This window comes from Python bivittatus, unplaced genomic scaffold, assembly GCF_059951505.1.
Source record: "Python bivittatus isolate LINGU-HERP-01145 unplaced genomic scaffold, Pbiv_v1 ctg000790_np1212, whole genome shotgun sequence".
Classification (NCBI taxonomy): domain Eukaryota; kingdom Metazoa; phylum Chordata; class Lepidosauria; order Squamata; family Pythonidae; genus Python; species Python bivittatus.
The window spans coordinates 7,201,908-7,220,747 of NW_028277110.1; the positions used below are offsets into that span (position 1 = coordinate 7,201,908).

Consider the following 18,840-nt stretch of genomic DNA (forward strand, 5'->3'; position numbering starts at 1 on the left):
CTCATTTGTTTCAAGGATGTGGGGTCAGGAAGCTTTGCAGGCCCCTCTCCCAAGAGCTCTGAAAGGGGCCCCTCAGACAATTAAGGAGATCTCAGATGATGGACAGCAAGCAAGCACAATATTATTTCTGTTGTCTTTGTTTAGACTCAGGCCAGGAAAGTACAGCTCTCTGCTCTTGTACACTTGGGAGCGACTGCCAATTTCATACAGTGATACTAAAAAGTTTGTGAATCCTTTTGAATTTTCAATATTTCTGCATAAATATGCAGAATACATAAATAAATAAATATCAGCATGCTACTGAGGAAGAACTGAGGATCTTTTGGAGTACTAATGGTGCTTATGATGTGGCTAGATTAAAGTCTTTGGGATGTCTAGTTGGTGATGTTGCCATTCAGGAAAAGAAAATCTGAAGCTGCAAAGACAGAATTACAGTGGGAACATGGAACGTAAGAAGCAAGAACACAGGAAAGATCAACACAGTAAAAGATGAAATGAAATTACTACAGATTGACATTTTAGGCATCAGCAAATTGAGATGGACTGGGATCAGACACTTTCAGTCAGAAGATCACACAGTTTATTACTCAGGACATGAAAAACAAAGAAGGAACAGTGTTGCTTTTCAAGTTAGGAAGGTTATATAGCCAGAGCAGTACTTGGCTAACAATGCAATCAATGACCAAATAATATCAGTTAGACTTCACAGACAAACTTTTAATATGACGATCATTTAAGTTTATGCTCCAGCCACTGATGTAGGAGAGGAAGTTAATAACTTCAACAATCAAGTTCAACTTGAAATCGACAGAACATGCAAGCAAGATGTGCTGCTTGTGATCAGAGACTGGAATGCCAAAGTTGGAAACCCAAGAGAGGAAAATGTAATTAGATTGTATGGCTTAGGAAACTGAAACCAAGTAGGAGACTGCTACTCCAGTGATTTCTTCATAGCTAACACTGTCTTCAAACAACCAAAACAATCCCCCTATACTTGGATATCACCAGATGGAGTATACAGAAATCAAATTGGCTACATTATTGCTAACAGGAGGTGGAGGAGCTCCATTATAGTATCAAAAACATGGCCAGGTGCTAACTGTGGAACCGATCAGGAAATGCTTATGCGCAAGCTCCAAGTTAAGCTACTTAAGAAAGACAGTTTCCACAATATGTTCTTGAACACATACCCACCATTTTCAAGGAGACCATCAGAAATCACTGTGAAGTCCTGAACTTCATTGATAGAGAACCAGAGGAATTATGGAACAAAAAAGAAGTTAAGGATGAATTTGAAAAGAGACTGCCAAAAATGAAGAAAGAGAAGAAAGCAAACTGGATGTCAGAACAAACCATGGAAATTGCCAAGAAGAGAAGAGAAGCCAAAGCCAGGAAAGACAAGAATCTCAGAAAGGAACTTAACCAAGAGTTTCAGAGAGCTGTTAGAAGAGACAAGAAGCACTATTACAACAACATCTATAGAGACATAGAAGATGGAAACATGGAAAAACAAGGAAAGTCTCTCAAAAGATCTCTGAATTCAGAAGGAGGTTCCAACCTCAAATTGGTATGCTAAAGGATGCCAATGGACAGATGGTAACCCATTCAAAGGAGATCAAAAGGAGATGGAAGGAGTATACAGAAACACTATACAGTAGAGATGTCAATATCGAAGATATCTTAGAAGATATTCCTTGCTTACAAGAACCTCTAGTACTAGAAGACAAACTTCGGTCATTACCAAGTCAGAAGGCTACAGGAACTGATGGATATAACCACTGAAATACGGCAAGCAATGGAAGAAGAATCAGTCAAGATTCCAACCAAGCTATGCCAGCAAATCTGGAGAACAACCCAGTGGCCAACAAATTGGAAAAGGTCAGTCTACATCCCAATACCAAAAAAAAGGAGACTTAACAGAGTGTGCAAACTACCGTACAGTATCCTTAATTTCACATGCTAACAAAATAATGCTTAGGATCTTCCAACACGGATTAGAGGCCTACATAGAAAAAGAGATGCCAGATGTTCAAGCTGGCTTTAAAAAAGTCTCAGGTACCCGAGATATTATTGCTGACGCATGCTGGATAATTGAGAAACCCAAGAATACCAAAAAGAAGTCAGCATGTGCTTCATTGATTATAGAAAAGCCTTCACTTGTGTCAATCATGTCAAGCTGTAGAAAGTGCTCAGAAGAATGGGATTCCCAGAATATTTCATTGTTCTCATGAGAAACTTATATACAGGTCAGGAAGCCACAGTACAGACAGAACAAGGCATGTTTGACTGGCTCCAGGTTGGCAAAGGAATGTGACAAGGCTGCATACTCTCTCCTTATTTTTTCAGTTTATATGTGAAATATATGTTAAGGGAAGCTGGATTGGAAGAAGATATGCATAGTTTTAAAATTGGAGGAAGAAACACCAATAACCTGTGCTATGCTGATGCCACTATCCTGATAGCCAAAAATGCAAAGGATCTGTAAGCTCTAGTACTAAAAGAGAGTGCAGTGAAAAAATGGGAGTAAAATTATATTTTAGACCAAACTAATGACAAAAGGTAGAACAACCAGCCTTAGAATTAACAATGAAGATATCAAAGTAGTGGAGAGCTTCTGCCTTTTATTAGATAATTTTATTGAAGATTATATAAAACAGATAAAACTAATACAAAAACCAAATACAAAAATACATTAACAATAATATAAGAAAGTGCAAAGAAAAAGAAAAAAAAAACCCAAAAAGTAATAAGAAACTTCTCCTTTCATCCCCAGCAAGTATATACAACATTAACAACTTATCACTGTCTCTTATAATACAACCAAATACATCTTCATTCCATACTTCACTCCATTTTTCTATAAACCCACCTCTAAATCCTCAGCTGTCCTTATTAATCAACAAAAGGTGTAAAGATTAACAGACATAACTAGCAACATAAGCATTTAGTCGCTCTTTCCATTTAAACATAATCCCCCAATCCCTCCTTTAATAATCAAAATCTCATTCCAGTTGACAATTAAATGTTACAAATGAACAAAAGAATTAACCACTAATCACCTGAGATAGCAACCCATTATTTATCCCAATTAACAATTAAACATTACAGAAAAATAAAACGTGTTAAACATTACCAGAAACAATCCCTTATTTGTATACTAAAAATAGTAACATAAAAATTACAAACTAATCCATTACACTCAATTGGACATTTCCAAAAATGACTTATCCAGTCAAAGAAACCATTAAACGTCACAAAAAAATAACAACCCATTACTTAACCATAATCAAATAAACCAGTTTTGTATTTTTTTTCTTCCTCTCATCAATCCTTAAATCCCATAGATAAAGTTCTAACATCTGTCTGCTTCTATTATCTTTGTCTCTTCTGTCAAAGTCCTTGTCATCTTTATCAAAGTCCATATGTATTTTCAATGTAGCCACTCCTATGAGTCTCTTATATTCCAATTTAAACAGGTAATCCACATCCCTCTTTTGATATAGAATTTGTATATCTTTTTAAATTTTCAAATGATCATCCAATTCCATTTGTAAATCCAGTATTTCCATCTCTTATAGGTTATAATTAAGTTCACCTTAAAACCCATTTCAGTTATTTTCTAAGGAATTTGATTATCTTCAGTAGCAACTTTTGGTTCCAATATGGGGTTAAATATTCCAAGCATTTCTTGAACCAATTTATAAAATGTTTCCTTTTATAAGGAATTTATAAAAGTGCTCTCTAGTGATTAACCTTCAAGGCTTTATTATCAGGTTGAAATGTAAACATAAAGTACTTTCCCACACGAGAGAATCTTTTTAATTAACTTCCAAGTCTTTCTTTAAATCAATTTCACCCAAATCCTCAGCATTTAAAAACTTTCCAAAGAACAACACTATAATTTCCCCTTTATTATATATTACAAAAAATAAAGATCTTACAAAGCTGGAAACACATAATTTTTCTTTCTTTTTAAATGGATTGAAGAGAAATCACCCAGCGAATATCCAACTTGTGGCTCAAAGTTTTTCAATCTTAACAAAACAGTAAGAAAAAAAACTCCAAGGTGATTAAAAAGATGAGGTTTGGATGAACTTTAAGTCCTTAAAAGGCTACATTAATGGCTCAGAGCATGATGAAACCCATGACTCCCAGCTAATCGCAAGTGGCTGTAAAACCAGCACTTTCTGCTGCCACCCAAAAAAAAAACAGCTGTCCAGAATGCACGAGGGTAATCTCAAGATCTCTCTTTTATCCAGAGAGTATTATGGGCAGTCTGGATCCTACATCCAGCTGCCTTTCGGCCACAATGTCTCCCCTGAAGCGCAAGCGTCAATTCTCCAGCCTCACTGGAAGTAAACTCCAATAGCTTCTGCCTTTTAGGATCAGCCATCAACAATAAACAATAGTACCAGCAGTTGGAGGCTTCCAGGGAGGAATGGTGGACTGAAGATGTCTCAGCAAAAGCGGAGCCAATGTAATGGTATGTGGGAATGACCTTGGGAGACTGGGCCCAGAGATGCTATCTAGAGAACAGTCAGATGAGAGTCAGCATAGTCTGCAGCTGGATAGTGGGTGGGCCAAGAGGCTTAGGAGAGACCCTAATTTCTCAGGGGTAAAGGAGATGGGAGGAGAATTGTACTTTCAGACTTGCAAGATTCTGTTAATGTAATCTTACCGTAAAGTAGAATTAGCTGAACTGATCGTGTTTCCTATCTGGTCTACCTTGTAAGGCTGACAGCTGATGACTGCAGTAAAGACCAAGGAACCTCTCTGGATAAGGAGAGGATGGGAGATTGCCCACATGTGTTGTGGACAGCTGCTCCCATGAGAAGACTGCAGGACAGTGGTCTCCCACAGGTGTGAGCGCTGGGAGACAACAGGAACAGCCATCTTGCTCACAATGCAGTCGGCATCTTTTAAAGGACACAAAGTTCTCTAACCTCACTTTCTAATCACTTTCAGAAATTGCTTATTAACTACTTTTAAGCTGTTAGAGACCTTCAGAACGACAAGTTTGAAAATGCCAGGTGAGTTTGCCTTCAATCCTGAATGAAAGAAAATTTTAATCACAAGCTGAAGAATTTAAAGAATTTGAAATATACAGCAAAAAGCTAAATAAGATTTTGATCTTAGAAAGTTATAAACGGACAAAGGGTCCAGATAAATTTGGAATATAGAAACTTTTACAATAAGATTTTGGAATTAATTATAAAGAACAAACAGGGAAATAGATCTGTTTTGGTTTTTGCAAGACAACAAAGATAAGTAATTTTATGATTTTGTCATGGTGGGCTTGGATTTGGAGTCAGGAGGAGACTGATGAGCAGTTAGTGTCAGACGCACCCACAGACAAGGAGCCATCAGCTGAGAGGCACCGGGTGGGCTGCTGTTTGAGCAGGCAGAGGAGGTGGGGATGGCTAGTATTAGCAGAAACAGCTGTCTCTGCTCTCCAAGGATGAAGGAGAGGAATTACTGTGCCCTCCCAATGCAAGAGCTCAGTGGGCTGCAAAGAGAGCAGAACAAAGGCACTCTGCGAAATTACTCACGAGGAAGGAGTCTAACCCCGCTAAATGAGCTACACTGGGGCTGCTTCTATTAAAATGGAGCAGCAAGTTCAACTTCTCTGTTGACAACAACCATGTACCTTGACTTTGGACCTGCAAACCTCAATACCTCGACACGGACTGACCAGTGAACCTGGTACCCAGTTTTGACCTTTGGACTTTGCCTGACTACTCTCTCTGCCTGCTGTTTTTGGACTGTGCTCTCTAAGGCAAGCTTGTTAGGCAATTGGGACTTGTTGCTTTATTGTGTGTGTGTTTGCATTTGTATTTACATCAAGCCACTTTTTAGTAAAGTGTTGAAATCACCTCTTCATGTGCGTGTGTGTGCTGGCCTGAAACAGGACAGATTTTAAAAACTGGACACTAGAGGGGACTAAAGATTCTAGGCAGAGGGAAAAAAACAACAAGCTTACATTTTGTGTTAATTAACTGGGACCGACAAAATGATGCAAAACATAACACTGAAAGTATTAAAGGAGACTTGAAGAATGGAGCCAGAAATTAGCAGCCACAGTATCAACAGTGTCAGTCATGATGTCTGCCTGATGTTTTAAAAAATCAAAAGGGGAATACAAATGATAAACCAAGGAAGTGACTTGGATAATTTTTTCTTATTGGATTTACAAAAGAGGCTTGAAGAACTCTGTGTGATGGGATAAAGAAGAAATGAGAAATCAAATCCTACAATAATAATTGAATTAACTGAAGATTAAGTCTGTTAGAAATAAAAGGAAGGAATATAAAGTTGGTTCATTTGATCAAGGTTAAAACAAGATATGTTATTACTGGCAATCCTTTATAGACTTTCTGCAGACACCAGGACTGAAAAGATGATGTTTTATGGATTTGCCTATAGATAAGAGATGGGATATGGGATGAAGAGAGAATAGTTTGTAACCTTAGAGGGGTTGAGGAGTCACTAAATTTTTTATATTTGTGATGAACATAGGAAGTCACTTCTTTATATATTTCTTTCTCTTTATTATATTCTTACTTTTCTCTCTTTTTTTCCTTTTTCCTTGCACTTTTTACTCTTTCTATTCTCTTCTCTTTTGCCCTGTGACACTCTATGGAAGCAGAAGCTGGACTTTGAAGAGGCAGGGTAGGAAAAATATTGATGCCTTTGAACTTTGGTACTGGAGAAGACTCCTGAGAATACCGTGGACAGCCAAGAAAACAAACTGATGGGTCATTGAGCAAATCAACCCAGAGGTCTCACTTGAGGCACAAATGACCAGGCTCAAATTATTCTACTGCAGACATATGTGAAGATGTTGCTCTCTGGAAAAGGCTCTAATGCTGGGAAAAGTGGAAGGAAAGAGAAGATGAGGATGACCAGCATCAAGGAGGATGGACTCAGTTATAGTAGCGATGAGTGGAGGATTGGGAGACTTACGGGTTAAGAATAAATCATCATGGAGAAAATCTATCAGTGTGGTAGCTAGGAGTCTAAAATGACTTGATGGCACATGATCAATAAAATAAAGCAATATGATCTCCACACAAGTCCTAAAACTGAATAAAGAGAACCCAATTAAACAAATGAGTCAAAAACATTGTATTTGTTCATTTTTTACTAAGGAAAATGATGCAAAGCTACATATTTTTGTGTGGTAAAATATGAACATTTGCTTTCAGTAATTGATGTGCCCCCTTGGGCAGCAATAACTGCAACTAAACGTTTCCAATAGCTGCATGTTGGCTTGTAGGAATTTTGGCCCTTTCCTCCTTACATAACATCTTCAACTCAGGGATGTTGGTGGGCTTCCTCACATGAATCGCCTGCTTCAGGTCCTTCCACAACATTTCTGCAGGATTAAGGTCAGGACCTTCCAAAACATTAACTCTTCTGCTTTAACCATTCATTCTTTGGTCATACTACTTGTGTGTTTTGGGTTGTTGTCTTGCTGCATGACCCACTTTCTCTTGAGCTTCAGTTCACAGACAGCTACCCTGACATTTTGCTGTAGAATTTGCTGGTACACAATTCAGAAGTCATCGTTCCATCAATGATGGCAAGCTGTCCTGGTCCAGAGGCAGCAAAGCAGCCCCAAATCATGATACTGCCACCACGTTTCACAGATGGGATAAGGTTCTTACGCTGGAATGCAGTGTTTGCTTTTGCCAAACAGCACTTTCCCTTCACGCCAAAATGTTCTGTTTTGTTCTCCGAGGAACATTCTTTCAATGGCCCTCTGGCTTATCCACATGGTCTTTTGCAAACTGTAGATGGGCAGCAGTATTCTTTTTGGAGAGTAGTGGCTTTCTCCTTGTAACCCTGCCATGCACACCATTGTTATTCAGTGTTTTCCTGATGGTGGTCTCATGAACACTGACATCCATCAATGCAAAGGAAGCCTTTAGTTCCTTAGATGTTACTCTGGTGTTCTTTGAGATCTCCCAGGGTATTACACCCCTTGCTCTTGGTGTGATCTTGGTTGGTCAACCACTCCTGGGGAAGATGACAATGGTGTTGAATTACCTCCATTTGTACATGATCTGCTTGACAGTGGACTGGTGGTGTCCAAACTCTTTGGAAATTGTTTTGTAACCTCAACTGTCATTACTAATCAACCATTGTTACTGGGACTGGTCCAGGTTCTGTTGGTTTCTTGCGTCTGGATGTCATTTTTAGACAGCATGGACTGAGCCAGAAGGGGTGATGTCAGGAGCTTATTTCAGAAGCTGCTAGTTTGTCACCATCTTGGCTCCTCCCCATGAGGCGGTCTTCTCCAGATTCATGAATGAAATATTTTCTGACATTTTAGACAAGTACATACTGGTATATTTGGATGACACCTGAGGATACTTTCTTGAATGAGATGCATATCAGAAACATTAAAGAGACTCCACAAACACAAGCTTTTTGTTAAGTTGGAGAAACGTATTTTTGAATTACCTCAGTTGTACTATTTGGGATACATGATCTCCACTGAAGGCATACAAATGGATCTTGCAAAACCATAGTCCATACTTTATGGCAACTGCCCCATAATGTGAAGAATGTACATTTTCTGTATTTTGCTAACTTATATAAGGTAGACTTGTCCTTGGCAAACTCCAGTGAGATCAAGCCATCAAAAACAGCTGTGAGTAATGTTGTTTCAGAGCCAACATAGGTTACCCCTGGGTGGAACTTTGATGCAGAACTAACTGGGAGGGGGCTGCATGTTTGCTGGCTCTGAAGGGGTCTAACTGCCCACATCTCTTAGGAGTTTTCTGACTGGCATAAAGAGCATAAAGTCTTTCTTTGTCTTATTATATTCTTAAATATAATTTGATTCTGTCTTGTGTTATGTTATTTTTATTTGATTTATATAGCTGCCCACCTCACATATGAGCAGCTTATGATAAAATAGATAAAACAAAATAAAATAATTAATATAAAATAACACATGCCAGCTGAACTTCATAAAATAACCATCAAGAAAACCAAGAGATGGGCTGTATCACACTTCCATGTTCCACTTCCAGTTTTTAGGGCCTTGTGAAAGGCCAGCATGGTCAAGGCTAACTAATCTCAGGTGGAATGATGTTCCACAGGGTGCGTGCCATAACAGAAAAGGCCCTCCTCTTGGGACCTGCCAGCTGACATCCTTAGCTGATGGCACCTGGAGCATGCCCCTCCTGCCAGACCAGGTAGGAGGGATAGGGGAGAGACAGTCCTGTACGTAGCCTGGTCCCAAGTCATGAAGAGCTTTAATGGTAACTACCAGCACCTTGAATTGCACCCAGAAGCACACTGGAACCCAGTGCAGCTGGTGGAGCAGTGGCGTCACATGCTGAAAATTGATGCCATTAACTGCCTGCATCGCCACGTTCTGCACCAGCTGAAGCTTCCAAATGCTGTTCAAGGCATTCGGAATGCCCATGTAGACCATGTTGCAATAGTCTGGGCTGGAGGTCACGAGGGCATGAGTGACTATAAGCAGGGTCCTCCAGTCCAGGAATGGGCGCAACCGATGCACAACCAAAAAGGCTGTGAAGCTGCAGGGCGACCACCTTCTCTACAATCTTCCCTAAAAAGGGAAGGTTGGAAACTCGATGGAAATTGATCAGGAAGGTGGGTCTAGCAATGGCCTCTTGAGGAGGGGGTGAACCACTGCCTCCTTAAGAGACGGCAGGACCACTCCCTCTTTCAAAGAGGAATTAACCACAGCCAGAACCCAACCTTATGTCCCTTCCCAGGTGGCCCTGACCAGCCAGAAGGGACATGGATCTGATAAGAGGTGGCCAAGCTAACAGCCCCAAGGACCCTGTCCACTTCCTGAGGCTGAGCAGGATCAAACTCTTCCCAAATAACTGAGCCAGACTTGGTCCCAGTAGCCCCAGACTCCCTCCTCCAGACCCAGCCAGGTTTCGGTAATACACAGAATCCATGATGAGGACATCCTTGTTACAGACTGACCAGCAACAATTGAAAGCCCAGGGCCTTGAAGGTCTGCCAACTGGGACCTCAAGTTGATCCTGGGTGTGTGTGTGCTGGAATGCACCACTGGAACCACATATCTCTGGTGCATCCCCCAAGAGCGGTCTACACTGTTTCCTGTCATATCTCCCCCTACCTGTCAATACCATGATGTTATGACCTGCCCCTCCCATCTTGGCCCATGCCCAAACCCATATAAAAGTGTATACAACATCATACGTATATATGCATTCAGTGGACAGATTAAAACAATGAGCATGTTTATAAAACATAATTAAATTATGAACAAAACCAAAAAGCTCTGCAGAATATACCTTTGAATCCAAGTCATTAGAGCCTTCCCACATGATGGAAACTTTCTTGCAAAGCTGTTACTCATATTTTCCCCCCTCCCTCCCTCTCTCTCTCAAGTGTTCTTGAGACGTCAGAACGTCTCTGGTCAGAGATCAACATTTCCGACATCTACGCCAACTGGCTTCCTTTGCCATGAACTGCTGTCAGATCCTTGCTCCTTAGACATCAAGAACTTTAGCTCTTCTGGCAGACCAATAGAAGGTGAGTTTCCCTAGTGGTTTTCATAGAGTAACCACGATGGAGTCTGTGTCCATGTACGTTTAGAGCCTGTTTATGTGCTTGCCATGCTCTGATCCTTGAGGAGTTGTTCGGTGTGACTAAACGACGACTCCTTGAGTGCTTTGCATAGAAGCCCTGTATTCTGTTCACTAAAAGAAGCTTGTCAGAAGAGACACATGCACATGTTTAGAAGGTGTTTCCCATGTTTGGAATTCAAATGTCAATTCCATGGGGGTGCTTTGATCTGCAAAACAGGTTCAAAGCAGTCTTTTGCAAAGACTTCTTAATACTTTAACGCACTGCATAGATCATTGCATACATGCTGGGATGGAAGATAAGCCAAGCATTTTTACACCTTGTGTGCAGAATATTTTGTATTTTATACCTCTTAATTAGGTGGAAACATAATGCACCCTTTTTAAAAATGATACATTATTGTTGATGAGGAACAAAAACAGTTCAAAGCTGGTGGGGAATGATGGGTTTCTCCTGATTGCTGAGCATGCTCCAGACTCCTTGGATCTTTGGGGATTTTTCTTCCCATTTAAAATCCGTTACCTAACCTTTTGGACTTAGTCTGGTGCTCTGAAAGCCCCTTGGGTGGAATTGTGTTAGTTGTGGCACATATTGAGTAAGCTGCCCTCTGGCCTGATGCAGCAAGGCTCTAGATTTTTCTGAGGGAGGGGGCTTTCCTACTCCCATTGGGTGTTGACACATCAACAACGATGGCTGTGAAATAAAAATGGGGAAGTTGTTGATTTCAGCCTGTTTTACAAACATGTTTCTTTTGCTTGCTCAACACACTCTTGATCCTTCTTTTCCATAAGGCTTTGTAAAAGTATCATAAATCATAGTGATTTATGATTTATTCAATCATTTTCAAATGTCTTTTGTAAGTACCAGGGCTATGCACCACTTTGAATTTGAAGGCAAAGAGGGGCTTGGAGTGTGTGGGCAGCTGCACCATCCCAGGAAAGATGCAGTTGCTTTTAGGAGTTGCAAATGGGCACCTTTTTGCCTTCAAATCCAAAGTGCTGTATAGCTGTATTAAACAGTGCATTTGATGTGTCTGTCAGTGACCTTCCTTTTCTGTGTGATGAGCAAGCAGCTGTAGGACTTTCTGTCTTCATTTGAATTGATTGGAGAAACTGGCAATCTTAAATGGATTTTCCTGATTTTAGGCCTTGTCAAAGCTGTCCAGTTTACCCCAGGAATGGATGTTTCCGGATTTCACCTCCCCCGTACAGAGCCTGATACGGATTTGTCCAAGCTGATGATAGTCACTTCCAAGACCCCACCAGCCAGGAGCCTCTTGGAGACTCAGCCCCTGATTCGGAATTCTGGCTTCAGCAATGGCTCCAGCAGGGACTCTTCTGTTACGGAGTTCAGACAGGACTGCAGCAGAGATGCTGATGGTCCAGCCAAGCTCTCTTCCTGTGCCAGGGAGTTGCAGCATCGCTGGTCTCATAGCCCAGTGGAATGCACTGAACTGGATCTGCAAACGTTTTCTACCTGGGCTGGGAAGGGAACAGCAGATAGAGATCACAGGCAAGCAGGAGCTGCCATCTGAAGTTCTTAGGTGGTCTGTCTATCCAGCAGCCCAGGCTGGATTGTCTTTGGAAGCTGTTTCAGTCTTGTGTTCATCCTTCCAAAACCCAACAATTGAAAGTGGGGAGCACCCAGTAAGTTCCTCTAGCAATGCTCTTCTGGAGCAACCACCGCTTTGAATATTTACAGCTTCACTCTCTCCTCTCTTTTGCACACTTCAGCCACTGCCATTCTTCCCATCAGTGTTGCAGCAATGGCAACCCTGGTCTTGAGCTAAAGAGACTCTCCCCTTCACATGGATTCAGTGGCATTATTGGGCTCTCTTTCCATCAAGCCACACCCAAAAACTGAAGAGGTTGGCCCATATCCACTGATCCATCCAGAAAAACGGGTGCTGGGCCAGATGTCGAGGTTCCAAAAGCTTGTTGAGTTCCTTGCCAGTTTTGAAAGAATCTGTCTTCCTGTTGTCTTCTTGGCCTAAAACTCTGTAGAAGGTTCAACATCGTGATGCTTTACTCTTGCTTTATAACCAGTTTATTCAGGCTTCATCCCAGAACATCCAACTCTAGAATGTTGTCTACTCATCCACTGGAAGATGAATGGAAGCCAGTCGAATACAACAGCCCATCCTATGTTTGCTGGGAGTCAGGTGGCTTCAATTGAGCAAGGCGCTACCTTGTTTCTTAGACTAAAATCTCTAAGAGCAAAAGGGTTTATTTAAAATGGAGAAAAAAATCTGAGAGATCTGGAATAGCACATGTCTGCTTGAGATTTTCTTCATGAAATTCGCCTCCTGGATCAACTTTGCAAGAAGGTTGCAGAGTCAGGTGACAAGTCCTGAGCACTCAGTCTATCTCCTGGTTTCTCCTGTTTGTTACTATCTGGCTGCTTGAAGTACATAACTCCATCTCATGAAATACTTATCTGTTCTTGAAAACCCTGGAACTTAATTTTTTTTTTCTTTTGGTTGATTGTTAAAAATGTTATGATTTATTTTCAGGACATGAAGGAAAGTTACAATACTCCTGAGATCCCTGAAAAAGAATTTTACTGCTGCTGTGGAATTGAGGTGTTCTTTTTTACTCTGGACATTTATAATAATTTCAGTATAGCTGTTTTCAAAGTATGCCTTGATCATTCTGAGCTTTGAGCTCTTCAGCAAATGTAAAATACTGCCTTGTGCATTTTTATTGGATACATTCAGGAGAGGGCTCTGACCATGCTTATTTATTTCCCCTTTGGACAGAATTGTAGGAGAAAAGCTACTGTATGAAATTGAGTTTTTAAATCACAAAAATGGTAGCAAAGGAAGGGCTTGACAGAATAGGTCCAGTTTTTTAAACCCAGAAGCTTTTAATATTATGTATCTTTCATTGCGTATCTTTCATTGTTCTGTGGAAGGAGGAACCTGGCCCAGGCTTGTCTCTGCTGGTAGCGAGGGCAGTTCATCAGGTGTTTCTTGCTTTTGCATAACAAAAGTCCTTCTGAAATGCCTTCCTTCTCAGATATCCCTTGGCCATCTCAGGGATGTATCTGACATTCCACATTCATGTTGTCAACTCCAGAATTTAGTCCCCTATATAAATACAGGTAATCCTCACTTAATGACCCTAATTGGGACCAGCAACTCCACCAAGTGAAGTGGTTGCTAAGTGGGAAATCACATGACCACAACTGTGTTTTCTGGCTGGAAAGAGACAAAACTACTCAGTTTCACACCTTTGGCTGTTGTTTGCCTCCTAACCACTCCTCTACCCTTTGGAATGCTTGTGTGCCTACTTATTGTCCTGTACACATTGAAAGCAATGTGATTGCACTGCAGCCCAGGGCTAGGAGCCACGGGTGCCCTACACAAACAGCTTATGTCTTGTCTTCAATTTCTCCACTCTGTGTGTGTGTGGGGGGGAGCAATTTCTGTAGGTAATCTCTCCTCTCATCATGTTGCTTTCGATGTGTAGAAGAGCAAACAGCTTACTCTCTTGAAATCCCTTCCTCTCCAATCTCTCCACTGTGTGTGTGTGGGGGGGTGTCGAATGGCCAATAAGTGAGGACTACCTGTAGTTAGGAAAATAACAGAGTGAAGACAGGCCAAGACTGACTTGTTGAGTCAGGCTTAAGCAGGCTTCAGTTTGATCTGGACATTTTATTCCTACATTGTTTGTCAGTAATTCGTTAACTGAGTCTGGAGCATACCAGTGGCCCACCACACTGGCTTGCTAATCTGGCTGTATCAGGAATATAAGGATATTTGGGGATATCTTGCTGGTCATTTCTAGTATAATATGCTGGAAGCACAAGTTCCCAATGAAAGCAACTCTCATTGAAACCAATGCTAGTTCAAAGGAAAGTTCATTTACTGGAAAGTAGTAACAGCTCTAGAGCATAGCTGGAACTGAGTCCCATGCGTGCCAACACTTAGTTTTACCTCACCCCCATTTCATCCCCCTTCAGTCTTGGAATCTCTCTTGTGCATGTCGAAGATGTCCTCAGGTTCTCACGTTGGGACAGGCTTGTCATTCCTGAGTGAGATGCCCCTCTCTGCCTAACCATTCCCATTCCCATTTTTCCCCCCTTCCTCCCTCTCCCTGTAATGGCAGAAACGAACCAAGCAAACTAGTGGTACAAGTGATTGATTGCAAGGGTTCTGACAACTAGAATTTAGTGTTTGTGTGTGGTCACTGGGTTTTAAAGACAGGAAGGATTAGGGTGGGCTTTGAATTGCCTGTTTGTATAATTGTATTCTGGGACTGAATGCATTGAAACGTGGATAGAATCTCACAGTGACTGAAAGTTAACACAAGCCATGATCATTTGGTTTCTTTGCTAGAAGAAAATGGGGATCAGAAAATTACTTTTATCACAGTTTGCCTCTACGATTTTTTAGCAAATATTTGCAGTGTGTGAATTCGAGAACTGGATTTGGGTGTAGGAAAGTTAAGTTGTAGTGGGACAGCTGACCCGATCTTTTCTGTTGCAGGTCCAACCTCAGTATTGTTGTCCTGCTGTCTTGAAAAATAACTTTGCTGAAAAGAGCAAAGCCACCCTTATAGTGGGACCCAAATTAAAGATGTTGTGATTTTAGCATCCTTCTCCTGCCAGTCCTGACTCTCCAAATACAGGCCAGGAGACATGTCCTGGAAATCTTGGCAGCTGTCCCTTCCTTTTGAAATCTGCCTTCTTCCTGATTTTTTCTGCTCTCCTGGAGTTAAAGCAAAATGTTTTTACCTATGAAAGTATCTGCCCCTCTCTCCGCAGGACTTCTTCAGGGAGGGGAGCTAAAATAAATGGAAAGCTTCACTGCCCTCCTCGTTCTCCTGCAGTACTACTAGTAGTTTCAGAGCAATGCTTTTCTTTGCAGTTTGAGACACTGTCTTATTACATGAAATTTGGGGAGCTCACCTTTTCCCCCTTTGTAGTTCAGATCCAAGAAATTGCATATGGATAGGAGGAACACTGGCTCCGTGCCTGAGATTTTGTCTGAAAAAGCTGAGCTCCTGCCCATCAGCTGTTTGAGATGCAGAGAGCAACAGCAGGGGCCAGTGCACAAGTAATCATCTGTGTGCGTGTGCTTGCGGGCATATTTTGAAGGGCTTTGCTGCCTACGTTAATCCTTGATGTTGCCTCAAGCTGAAGAAGTACATGGACCCATTTGATTTGCTCGTGTCTCCTTTTTGGTCAGCGGCATGTATGTTTAAAACCACCTGCCTCTTCTGACTCACCCATTCTTTTGAGGATGTTCTTTTAAGTTCAGTTGATTCCTCTGGTTCAATATTTCAAGATACTTGAGCAACTTTGAGAAGCAAGGAGTTATTGCTTACTCTTGTGCTTTCCAAATGTCTTCATATTAAGACATTAAGCACTCAGCCGAACGTGTGGCTCTACTTTCACTTAATGCTGCTGTGGCTTTCGCTGAGTGTTGACCTCAACCGCCACATGGATTTGTTCTGCTGAATGCAATTTTACTCTGTAATTAATGTTTCAGAGTCTCTGAATATAGAGTATCTGGTATAGACTTTTTCTAATACTGTATAACTTCAGTATGGAGCTGGGTTTTTTTTATCATCTCATTTAATAGATTGAAATGACTCTGGATTAGTTAAATTGTAGGTGCTGCTTCTTACATCCCCAGTGCCAAGTTTGCCTGAAATGTAGACACAACTGGGGAACTGGTTGACTGGGATGTTATAGGAGTGCTGATTATATGAGGCTGTAGTTAGTCACTAAAAACTCACACTTCTCTGCAGCCATTAAAGAGATGCACCACTTTGTTGAAATTGAACTAGAGTTGCAGTGTGTGCGTGTGTGTGTGTGAGAGAGAGAGAGATCAAGTGGCAGTGAAATATTTTGCTAAACACAAACGCCCATCATTTCAGGGATTCTTATGGTAATTTACTTCACTGATCTTATAAGATGTACAAATGATTTTTAATGATTATTTAATAGGAATTTTTCTTGGGAACATTTGTTGTGATTATTTTGTGAATGTCATTCTGTTGGCCAAAACAGTTGGAAAAGATAAGTCCTCTATTTTAATTAGAATCTCTAATTATTAATTATCCCTAATCATTACATTAATAATCCTTAATGATTTGCAGTAGCATCTTAAATTGTATCTCATCTCAGTAATAGGAACCGTATCATATGTTGGTTATGTGCTGATCCAGGGGAGAGGCCATTCGCTTTAGGGGTCATTAGAGTTCCCCTCAAAGCCTTATGGAGTCACTTGGTAGGTCAATCTATGTAAGATCTAACCAGGCGCTCAGGATACACAGTGGGCTCCTTTAGAAGCAGACTATCTTCCCCCATTGTTAGTCCTGGTGTAAAATAATTGCTCCCAACTATGCAGGGTAACTCTCTGTAGGTCAAGGAGACTGATGTGGGGAAGGTGCCATCAGATACCACTTGCAGTCTCTGTCTTATACAAATGATTCTCTTGCCTTAAGACATTTGTTGAACAAAGATCAGAGTTGGGTTTCAGATGCTGGCCCAATGCTACACAGACCTAAGGAACTGAAATGAATCATTCAGACCTATGTGCAAAAGGAATCTTATTGTTGCCCTATTATTACCAGTCCTTGGGTTTCTGCTTGGCATGCTGCGTGCTGTAATGTAAATCACGAACATCTTACCTGCCAACTGCCCTGTCTGAATAATGTGAAAGACAAGAAGTACATTTCAGTACCTCTTCCTGTAGTTTATTTTATAGTGTGTGTAAATGATTAGTGTGTAAATGACCAGTGTGGTCATAAATAGAGACTTAAAATAAGAAATTAACTTTTTTTTTAAGCAATGAGAATTTGTTGTTTTGCAACTGTATATTGGAAGAAACCCTGTGCTGAAATCTGTTTTCTTGTTTCACAAATCTCCTCCTGTAAAAGGTTTTTGTTTTTCTACCTCATTCTCAATGATCCAGGATTTCTTTACTACTTCTTTTGGAGGTATTTGAGATTGTCATTTCTGTTCCTTTCATCCTTGCACTTCCTAGGGTGCCCAACATCTTTCACCAGAACCTCCCCCCGCCCACTGATTGACTTGAACTTTTGGGGAGCTGAACGAAGGCTGATACAGGGGAAGGCAGCTGCTGGCACCACCTTGTAGCTCAAGTAAGAATTCTGTATCGAAGATTTCCTCTGGCATTTTCTTCTCCTTTCAGAACTCTTGAAAACAATCTCTGGCACAAAACCAAATGAGAAGAGTTGAAAACATTCAGATGACTTTTTCTTTGCCTTAATACAGTGTGAAGCAAATGTCTTCCCAATTGTTACCCTGACTTCAGCCAATGGCTGGTTCTCAAATACAGTACATCAAACTAGGATGGCTTCAGTCTGTAGGTGTCAGTTTTCCATTTTGGTTTCCTTTTGAATGCCATCGCTTGGTTGCATCTCCAACCAAGATTTGTTTTCATGTACTATGAAAAAGTGGTGCATTATCTGAGACTAAGTTCTATTCACATTTCTAGTGCTGCATTATAATGTGTATTTCATGTATTTTCATGTGTTATGAGCAAAATATTGGCAACTTCCATGTGCTTCAGAATAAAGCAAAATAGAAACAAGACTATGAAATATTAAATACTGTACCCCACAGTCAACTGAAAGTAGCTATTTTTCAGAAATCTTTAAAGCAAATTAGCTTCTAACAATTTATCTTTGTCCCACAATTTTATAGTTCATATTGTTGATTCTGAAAGCTTGCAATTCATGCTAAGGGTGATAAAATGGAGTGGACTTAATATTACTGATTTCAGTGACACTTCCCTGATACATGTTTAAGAACAATTTATTATTTTTAATGCACAACATGGTTTTGCCAACACTACAGGCCTTTCCTATAATTCTTGTTCTCCGTAACACAGAATATTATTTGTTGATTTATAGGCTTGAAATAAATGGATCTTTGAAAATTCAGTTGTAGCACAGCATGGAAACTTGAGTAAGATGCCGTTTGCTTTTCCCAGTCGACAGCACTGGAGAACTGCGGGCAGACAAAGGATGTTTAAGCTCAGGTTTACAAAGGGTTTTATTTACTTTCACCCAGCAAAAACTTTGCCGTCAGCAATACTCCTTACAGGCTGGAAACAGGAGCATTTCAAAATACTGAGATTTATTGGCTCCTAGCTTAGTTTTCATTGTTAATCAACCTCAACTGATGACGGAGAATTTTATCGTTTTTTTAAAAAGCTGTTTCCGAAACAGAAGCAGCAGGGCTGTCTTCTGGCGCTGC

The 18,840-nt window shown here is 40.7% G+C and overlaps 1 protein-coding gene and 1 long non-coding RNA gene across 5 annotated transcripts in view; both read left to right on the forward strand.

Annotated features, from left to right (window-relative positions):
• The window catches only part of EDA2R (ectodysplasin A2 receptor), a 39,492-nt gene extending 21,298 nt beyond the window's left edge, over positions 1-18,194 (forward strand). For all 3 annotated transcript variants that reach the window (XM_088129220.1, XM_088129222.1, XM_088129223.1), the window contains exons 8-9: positions 10,408-10,551; positions 11,751-18,194. In XM_088129220.1, coding sequence (XP_087985346.1) covers positions 10,408-10,551; positions 11,751-12,139 — 533 coding nt within the window. In that variant the 3' untranslated portion in view covers positions 12,140-18,194. The remainder of the gene's footprint in view (positions 1-10,407; positions 10,552-11,750) is intronic.
• LOC148213976 (uncharacterized) lies at positions 156-6,815 on the forward strand. Of its 2 annotated transcripts, XR_015793598.1 has the most exons (3): positions 156-4,483; positions 4,966-5,030; positions 6,647-6,815. It is a non-coding gene; the product is annotated as an uncharacterized LOC148213976 (long non-coding RNA). The 2 variants fall into 2 exon arrangements; XR_015793597.1 differs by having other exon boundaries at positions 156-5,030.
• Positions 18,195-18,840: the final 646 nt, after the last annotated feature.